Genomic DNA, 10160 nt, shown 5'->3' on the forward strand with positions numbered 1-10160 from the left:
TGGGGGACCCACGACTGTGCCTGTAGTTTGCATCCTGAGGGGTTTGATTCTTATAGGAGCTATAGGAGCTGGGAGGTGAGAGCCTTGGTCTGAGGCACGTGTTCTCAGGCTAGCATGTCAGAGAAGGCCCAGGCTATACCAGAAGTCAGAGAGAGGTGTACACCCCGAATGTCTACCAAGGGCCCCACCCACCCCAGAACAGAGAGAATCCACAGCGTTGGACCCTTCCCAGCCTCCTCTCAGCCCTCGAGTCCTCGGGCTACACCCTGAGGAACTACGTCACTTCCTCTTTCAGTTCTTAGGCCAACCAGGGGGATAGGAGCCCTGTGATGCCCGGAAACACCCCAAAAGAGGGAACCTGCAAGTGGCCTTAGTCACAGCCATCCTGGGGGAGTTTCTCAGCTGAAGCTGCTGACACTCTCCCTCTCTTCCCCAGGTCCCCAGCCTCCTGCTGGCTGTCGCCAACACAGGCCATCATGTCTCTCAATCAGAAGAGTAAGCACTGCAAGCCTGAGGAAGATGTTCAGGCCCCGGAAGAGGCACAGAGCCTGGAAGGTGTGCAGGCTCCCGTGGGTGAGGAGGAAGAAGCCGCTGCTGCCGCCGCCGCCACCTCTGCCCCCTCCTCCTCCTCTCTCACTCCCGTGATCCCAGGCCCCCCAGAGGAGGTGCCTGCCACTGGAGCTCTGCAGCCTCTCCAGGGCCCTCCGAGAGCCTGCCTCTCACCCACTGCCACCACAGCCACTCCATCGAGTCAGTCCGATGAGAGTCCCAGAAGCCAAGAAGAGGAGGGGCCGAGCACCTCCCAGGCGACACTAGACCCCGAAGTGCTAAACATGAGGGTGGCCAAGTTGGTGGAGTACCTGAGTGTCAAATACATAACAAAGGAGCCAGTCACCGAGGCAGAGATGCTGATGAACGTCATCAAAGAGGACAAGGACCACTTCCCTGTGATCTTCAAGAAAGTCTGTGAGTGCATGGAGGTCGTCCTTGGCATTGAAGTAAAGGAAGTGGACCCCGCCAGCCACACCTATGCCGTCGTCAGAGCACTAGACCTCACCTACGACGGGATGCTGAGCGATGACCAGGGCTTGCCCAAGACCGGCTTCCTGATACTTCTCCTGGGGATGATCTTCATGGAGGGCAACTGTGTCCCCGAGGAGAAACTCTGGGATATGCTGAGCATGATGAGGGTGTATCCCGGGCAGGAGGATTTGGTCTACGGGGAGCCCAGGAAGCTCGCCACCCAAGAGCTAGTGAAGGAACAATATCTGGAGTACCGGCAGGTGCCCAACAGTGATCCCCCCAGCTACGAATTCCTGTGGGGTCCAAGGGCCCATGCGGAAACCAGCAAGATGAAAATCCTGAAGTTTTTTGCCAGGCTCAGTGGGACCGACCTCACTTCCTTGCCATCCTGGTATGAGGAAGCTTTGAGAGATGAGGAAGAGAGAGCCCAGGCCAGCGCTGCCTCCGGGGATGATACTCCTGCCGTGGCCTCTGCAAGTTCCAGTACCACGTCCAGCAGCCCCTCCCGCCCTGAGTGAAGTCGGAAGCAGATTCTTCGCCCTTCATTTGAAGACAACAGCTGAAGTTCAGAGTAGTGGAGGGCCAGGGTGGGGCTAGAGGGAGCACTGCAGAGCATCTTTGTGTTCCTCTTGGTTATGGGTAATTTAGACATTTATCTTTCGTTGTTGTTTTCTCAAATATTGTTCCGTATAATAGAAAGTTTAATTAGCACCAGAATCGAAGCTTATGAATGACAGGGTTCACACATTTATAGCTGCTTATCACATTTAAAAATAAGAGTTTCATACAACGTTGTAAAATGATTATAAAGCAATAAAAAATGTTTAAAAAAAAGAGTTTCATTATTTTGCAAAACAAATTGAGAACCTCTCCATCTTTCTCTGTGATCTGGAACAAGATGACACGGCATTAGAATAGGAATTTTCCTGGAAATGTGAGAGAGCCCAGCCCTAAAACTGAGGGGCTCAAGGAATAGAGGAGAAATGTAAAGATCGCTAACTCTTAGACACACTTCTCTCTCTTAGTCTGCTGTTATGTAAGATTAAACGATATATATGTTAAATGACATAGACCTAGATACACTTGGCTTATTCAAGAATGTAAGAGAAATAAAGTCTTAGAAGAAGTCTCTCTCACTGGCTCACTGATTCGCCAAACGTGAATTGAGTATCTGCTCTTTGGAAAGCACCGTGTTAATCGTGGGGACCCTAGCATAAGCAGGACACACCCCGCCCAGAGCGGGGCAGAGTCTGGGAGCAGCAATCCGGCCAGGAAGATGGTGCCATGTCCCTGAAGGAGCGGACAACGTAAAAGAAGGGGTGAGGCGGTGGGGGTCCAGGTGGGAGAAGAGTGTAAATGTCCTGAGCCAGGGCTTCTTCAGGCTCTGGGAGACTCTAGTTCCTTCGGTGGGAGTTCATTTTAAGTTATGCTGGGTGGCAGCAGGGCCTGACTCTCAAAAGGTGTGTCACAGTTGAGAGAAAAGTCTGGAATGGAAAACTGCTCTTAGCAGTGCCTTTTGAATTCTGGATAAACCAGAGAGAGCTCCCTGCCTGAGGCAGGTGTGGAAAGTGTCCTGAACTCTTGTAAAAACCCAGTGCAGGTGAACACTGTGCGGGAACTGGACCTTCTATACGCATCACCTGCAAGGGTTTCCTGAGAGTCAGGGTGGTACTCCCCGGACGTGATGCTGAGGAGTTGCGAGGCTGGCACTCTGAGAAAGCCAGAGCCTTCTACATGAAAATGCCATTATGATTAGGTTATCTTGAGTGCACTTTGGCCAAATCTAAACAAAGACTAGATTTTTGGTGGAAGTAAAATGAATGAAAATAGCATCTGGGGATGGCAGAGCAGCCAGGAAGGAAAGAAGGAGCTAGTCTCTGGCTTGAATTCTAGGAGCTTTGAGCTGAATGCATCTGGGAAGACTAAAACCCACACCTAAGTGTAATGCTGTGTTTCTCTAAGTGACATTTGACGGAGTTTTATTTATGAAGCAGCATATTTGGCTGATTTGGTGTCCAGTGTCTCAGAGCACCGCATCTTCTCTGAGAGGTTTTGGATAACAACAGATTCCCAGAGCAGAAGGTAGAAGGTTCTGGGGTCAAAATAATGTTAGAAACAACTGCCATTTGTCAGGAGCGTGGCCGAGCCCGAGCGACAGCAAAGGTGTCGGAGCAGCTGATTTACAGCAACAAGCCAAACCCAGGGGAGTGAAGCCTTTGATCGCTTACTGGGACGGCAGAAGCAAGCGTGTGAGAGGAGGCCCGGCTCCTCCCGCCTCACTGTCCTCCCTGGAACCGCGCGCCAGTCCAGGGCCAGGAGGGTCAGCACGGATGTGGGGGTCACCTCACTGTCCAGGGCGCCAGAACCAAAGACTCTGGCAGTTTTATGGATCCTGTAATGAGAGGAAGGCAAGGGGGAAGGGCTTGGGGTGGGAAAACAGGTGGGAACTGTGTCTTCCGGGGTTCCCCCTCGCCCCCCATCGGGAGGCCTCAGCGGAGCCCCAGAAGCAGACCTCTGCCCCGGGCCTCAGGAGAAGCCTCTTGAGGATGAAGCCCAGCGGCCGGAGCGCAGGGGCTGGGAAGGCACATGTGCGAAGGGCCCGGCAGCGGGGCCGGCGGCGTGACAGCACCCCCCCCCCCCTTCAGAGAGCGCAGTTGTGCGGGGCTGGTGCGGGGTCGGCAGAAAATAAAACCAAACGAAAACATACTCTTTACCGTAAGTTAAAAATAAGGCCACAGATGAGGTGTTAGCAGGGTGTATTGCGTGGTGTGTTCCCAATAGTTTGTGTCAGGTGTTTGTACCATTCCTCCCCTGATGCCCCGTCACCCACGTGGCTGGGAGCCCCCTTACACAGAGAAATTGTTTAGATGTATGGGTTTAACCTGTGGCCATGGAAGACCCTCTTGCCACGTGTAAAGTAGCATGACCCATGCGTTTTTGGCCGCATAACCCCAATAATGTAATACTCTGAGGTAAAACACCAGCAGTGAAATCTGCCATCATTTCTGAGTATCAAATATTTTATCACGTTTTCATTTTGGGAGTCAGTTTTTGATCTAAAAGATTGCAGTTGGTTTAACTCAATTTGAAGAGAAATTATTCCATATTTATTCTATGTCAGCATTATACCAGAGAGCAAGAATTCAACAGGGGAAAAGAACATGGTCACTGACTTTAACAGAGTACACATCACAGTGATTAATGGTACTTTGGAATCAGATACTTATTTTTAACACCCTATTGAGATACAACTGATATAAAATAAAATGCACATAATTAAAGTATACAATTTGATGTAAGTTTTGAAACATGTATATACCCCTGAAACCACCACCACTATAAAGATAACGTACATAACCTTTATCCTCAAAAGTTTCCTTTGTAATCTCTTCATGCCCAGCCCAGCCGAACTCCACGTAAACACTGATCTCCTTTATGACCCTATAGCTTAATTTGCATGAACTTTATATTAATGGAATCGCACATTGTGTCCTCTGTGTCTCACTTCATTCACTCTAAGTATTCTGAAATTGATCAGCGTTCTTGCATGCATCAATGGTTCCTCATTTTTGAGGCTGTTTATTCACCTGTTGATGGCAATTTGGGTTTTTTGCAGGGGCTAATACACATAAAGATGCTATGAATATTTGTGTGTGTATATGTGTGTGTGTGTACACGTATAATTTCTCTTGAGTAAATCCCTGGGAATGGAATGGCTGTGTGAAATCATAAATGCGTGTTTAACTTTTAACAAACTGATGAATGGTTTTCCAAAGTGACTGCACTGTTTTGCATTCCCTTCAGCAATGTGTAAGAGCTCCCATTGCTCTATAGCCTACAAACACTTGGTATGTCTGTCTTTTTCACTGTAGCCATTTTGATAGGTGTGTCATGTAGCAGGATCTCACTGTGGTTTTGATTTGCATTTCCATAACGACTAATGATGTTGAGCATCTTTTCATGTGCTTGTGTTTGGAAATATTTTATCTCAAAAATTTTCCTCCAGTGGAAGGTTTCTCTTTTCATTCTCTAGCAGTATCTTTCAAAGAGCATAAATTAGTTCGCATGAAGCCTAATTATTAAGCTTAACTTTTATGAATTTCTTTTATGGTATGCCTTTGGTTTAGAAATAATCTTTCCCTTAATCAAGTTCACACAAAATTTCTCCTCAGAGTTCAAAATTTTTAGGTTTTACATTTATGTCTTGACCCATTTTCAGTTAATTCTCATATGGGGCTGTGGTTCAACTCGACAAAGTTGTTTTGGTTATTCTAGGTTCTTTCAATTTCCATATGAACTTTAGAACTTTAGAATAAGCATGTCAATTTCTGGCCAAAAAACACACAACAAACCTCCTAAAACAAGACTGTCATTTCTGAGTTGGTTTTAATTATTTTTTTCTCTTCATTATGAGTTGCAGTTTTTGACAAGATGCCAGACAATGTGATTTTTTACCATGAATATTACTGTACATCCATAAATTGTAATTTCTTACTAGATTCCCAAATAATGTTTTTACATTAGTTTAAATAAGTTTTTTCCCCAAAATTACTACTTTATAAGGAGAATTCAATACATGTGTGATGAAATGTTCTTAAATTTTGTTTTATTTTTTCCAAGTTGTCCTTGAACAATTCAGATGAGTCTCATGAACCATCCTATGCAGTAAGTGATTTATCTAAAATTGTACGGGTAGAAAATGGGAGAGCCCAGCATAAATCCAGTCAGTCTGACACTGGTAGCTACACTCGTAATATTTATACTTTATGGTCTTTCTAGAGGGAACAGAATCAAAGCTGTGCCTTAAAAAAGATAGTATGACTTGACAGGAATCTGTGAGAAACCAGAGGAGTAAAGCTTGAGCAAAGGCACAGAAGCCAGGGTGCTCCAGCTGATTGGGGAGCAAAACTATTATACCAGGTGACTTAGAAAGTAAGCTGCTTGGGAAGATGGAACAGATAGTAAAGAATGTTGATTGAAAGATGGGAGAACACAACATTGTAAACCAACAAAACTTCAATTAAAAAAAAAATACATTTCAAAAAGAAAGATTGAGGACTCTTCCTGAAGGTTTTTGAGCAGTGGAATGTTATCACCTACCTGTTTTTAAAGAAAGCATCCCTGGTATTGTAAGAAAGATAGATTATTGAGGAGGGAGTAGGTGACTAAAGACAGAGAGATCCTTTAGGAGGCTTACCAGCAATCCAAGTCTCAGGTACAAATATTCTGAAATAGGGCAGTGACAGTGAAAATGGCAATGAGGCAATAGATGTAAGAAATTGTACAGAAAAAGAACAAATACGATATGGAATAAGACAGAGGGAGATAATGATATGGGAGGAAATAAGTTAAAAGGTTAATTTTAGGGAAATAAATTGGTATATTCAAACTAACATAATGATATTTGAGTCAAAAGGGTCTTTTCCTTTTTTTCTCTTAATCTATTATTCTAATCACCTTCTGTAAATTTCATTTAGATTCCATAGGAATCAAAAGGGTTTCCATGGTTCCGAATTAGTTTTCTGAGGAAAAGATTAACACAATATTGAAAGAGAATAGTCTTAGAGATCTCAGAATATCATCCCCCCAACTCACTCCCCACAAAAAGTAGAAAGTAATAAAATGAATGTCAACAACACCGGAAATGCAGTTGTTTCTAACTTTTTTAAAGGAACAACAAAAATATGCAGAAATGTGGTGACAATCAATAGATATAATGTAGTACTAGCACTTGATACTTGAATATGCTAAAAATTTACCAGGTATGTGTTTTTTCATTTAAAAATATTTCGATTGTCTGTAATAGCTTTGAAATCACTTAAAAATTATTTCAATAAAGTCTGAAATTTTAATGCGGTTAGTTGAAAGCCATAAAAGCCAAATATAATTAACTATTACAGTTCAAGGAATTTCAAAGTCAAATAATTTTATTATAGATGCAACTCAAATAAAATACTTGGAATATATAATTCATATCAAACCATAAAAATTCAATATAATTTCTATGGATCTAAAAATGGCTAAGGTATCTTTTAAGTTCAAGGTGATTAAAATTAATGGGCAGAAACATTCATTTCTTTGTTCACTACAAAGAGTTACTGGACAAAGAAAACATGAATATTTTAAGATGTGACAAGTAAGATACTAGTTTGCAGAAAGTGATGGCCTGTTGTTACGTGATGTCCTAAAGAACAGATATGGAGCTGCTGTTAGAAGCTACAGCTTAAAACAAAAATACAAACAAACAAGTTCAGGACCCAGAATTATCTAAAGATTGATTAGGCCACTGAGGAAGTACTGAGTTTATTATTTAATCACTGCAGGTGATTTGAACACAAGTTAAAGACTGTCTTATAGTGTAGATGGCTTCTACTTCATAGAGAAATTTGAGCCTATTAAGCCCATTGGACCATTTCTCCAACTTCTTATCCAATTGCCAATGAATTTTCCCAACTTCAGAGTGTGAGTTTCCCATTCCCCTGTTCTGAGAAAATCCCTCATTGCTCAACATTGCACTAAGTCGTCCAGGATGCTGTGTGACTTTCCTTACATATTTTCAAACTCTCTATTTAGCTTTTCCTTATAAAAACTAAGCATGCTCAAGAACCTCCAAATGCTTAAAAAAATGAAATAAAGAAGAATAAATCTTTTTGGACTACATAGCTCCCTTAAATTACTGCTGTCCTCTCTCATCTTTGTTTCACAGTTAAGGTCCTCAAAAGAATATTCTACAAATGACTTATCGACACCTCAGTAACAATTTGTTCTTTCAAAAATAATTTATTGTGAAATATTTTATACATTATAAAATACTATTAAAAATAGTCAAACACCCATATACCCACCAACTAGACTAGGAAATAAAATATCAGGATGGTTGAGGTGTACTGTGTGTACCAGCCTGATCACATGGCCTCCACCTCCCACCCTGGAGGGCTAACTTCTATCCTAACTTAAGTGTTTATTGTTGCTGAAGAAATTTCTTCACCTTGTATAAGATAAGCAAAATAGTCAGTACAAATTCTAGAACAGTTTGTATAAGATTGGTATTAGCTAGATCTTGAATATTTGATTCAAATCACCTGTAAAGCCATGAGTCTCTTTGTGTATTTGTACAGCAGAGGGGAGTAGCGAGGTGGTTAAGAGTAGATGTTAGCTACTGGTTCAGGTTTTCTGATGCTCCACCTTCTTGCATTGCAGACTCTCAGATTTCTCCCTAGGACACCGCGCACCCTATGCATGTTGTTCCCACAGCGCTACTATTAGGCCCAAAGATGCTGTAGGCCTTCCTGAGCCTCTTTACTGCTTCCAGATTATTCTTCCTCCCACTTCCCTAAAACACTCAGTTTTGAATCACATATTTTTAGACGAGGCCACCCACTCTTCCTCCCTGGTGCAGTAATCTACATACCCCTGGGCCCTCCTCCTCGTTTCTTGAAGATTTAATTGCAGTCTCACTGACACATATTCTAGCACTATTCTTGTCATGAATAACGGTTATTTCATCATCTACACAGATGATCCTTAAAACAGTGCCAACGTCTTAACCTCTCTTGGGTGTCCTTTATTCCGCCCTCCTGCTGCCGCCTATTTCCATGGCCGCACCCTAGACCTTAGAAACACCAACACCCATACCTGCCCCACAACCTCATTTGGGAGTATCCCATTCTCCAGCTACCACCTATACAGCTGCAGCTCAATCTAATTAGTACCCAAAGTCCAACAACCTTTTGATTCCGCTGGGACAAACATGCCACTGAAATGACTACATTTTCACTGTCCCTCATCATTCTCAGGTCACCATTTCAATGCTTAATCCATTTAAAATTCATGACCCATCAGTCTAATCATTTGGCTACACATGCTCTCAATTCTCCTAGACTTGACTCACTTCATCTTCTTTCTTTTTCTTCCTCAATGGGCAAAACCCATATCCTGGTTAAACTGAACTCCCTCTGTCTACCCTCACATTTCCCCGGGAAGCTTACCCTGGCTGACACAGAATGATGGTGAGTGGTATCACTTTAAGGTGAAGGTATTGCACGTGGGCATGGAATGCAGCTTATGGGTGATACGAACATTCACAATCATTGCTCATAGAAAACTATTTTATATCTTCTTCCTCTTAAAATCCCCAACATTAGCCCCCATCCTTATTATCTGCTTATAATGTTTATTTCCTTCCCTTTCTTCCTATTACTGAGAAAGTTAAAGAAATTAGAAGAGATTTTTCACGAGCTCCCACCATCACATCGGAACCCAGACACTCTCCATCCTCTCTCCTGTCACAGTACCGGAGACAAGGGTGCTCCTAGCTAAAGCCAATCCCTGCAGTTGGGCATGGATTATCACTTCTTGCCTATTTTTAGTACTTCTCACCTCTCAGTCCTGTATCACCATTTCCCCCCACCACCCTTTATTCTACCTCTTTTCCAAATTCATATAAAGACTCTTGACTCACAGTTCTTTGTGTAGCTGTTAACCTGTGTCTCCTTTTAGAGCAAAACACCTTGAAATTGTGGTTTATATTCACTATCTTCATCTTTCTCTTCTCATTCTCCTTGAATCCACTCTAACTACCATTTCCTTGAACAAAACTGCTTTGCTACAGCTCACCAGTGACCCCTAAATTGCTAAGCCCAATGTGATGCCTATCTGACTTTAAATATTTGCAGCATTTAACACACTTGATCACTCCCTTATCTTTGAAGTGTTTTCTTTAGCACGCTTCCAAAAAACTCTCTTTTGGTTTACTGCAAAATCCTCTTCATTATTTTGTACTACTTTTTCCTCATCTTCCTGATCTCTAAACTTTGGAGTGCTCTAGGGCTCTGTCCTTGGATCTTTCCTCTTTTCTAGTTACACTCATTCCATTAGTAATCACAGCAAGTATTATAGTTTTAAATACCACCTGTCCTGAGGATATATCCCTCTACTGAATTATTGACTCATATATCTAATGGCCTGCTCAACATCCCCTCTTGGATGTCTACTAATATGCAAATCTGATCTTCCTTTCTTCTCTCTCAGACCTGCTCCTTCCAGTCATTCCCATCTTAATTAATGAAAACTCTACATACAATGCTCAAAGACAAGCATTTTGATATCATCTCTCACTCCCTTTTCCTCTTATTCCC

General features: G+C 42.8%; 1 protein-coding gene across 1 annotated transcript; it reads left to right on the plus strand.

Moving 5' to 3' along the window:
• Window positions 1–476: 476 nt before the first annotated feature.
• On the plus strand, window positions 477–1541 carry LOC105100244 (putative MAGE domain-containing protein MAGEA13P). Its single transcript, XM_031445457.2, has one exon. The coding sequence runs from the start codon at window positions 477–479 to the stop codon at window positions 1539–1541; it is 1065 nt and encodes a 354-aa protein (XP_031301317.1).
• The last annotated feature ends 8619 nt before the right edge of the window (window positions 1542–10160 follow it).

This window comes from Camelus dromedarius, chromosome X (genome assembly GCF_036321535.1).
Source record: "Camelus dromedarius isolate mCamDro1 chromosome X, mCamDro1.pat, whole genome shotgun sequence".
In the NCBI taxonomy this organism is placed as follows: domain Eukaryota; kingdom Metazoa; phylum Chordata; class Mammalia; order Artiodactyla; family Camelidae; genus Camelus; species Camelus dromedarius.

Coding starts and splice junctions, on each gene's coding strand:
- LOC105100244 (XM_031445457.2), top strand. CDS start 477: ATGTCTCTCAATCAGAAGAGTAAGCACTGCAAGCCTGAGGAAGATGTT.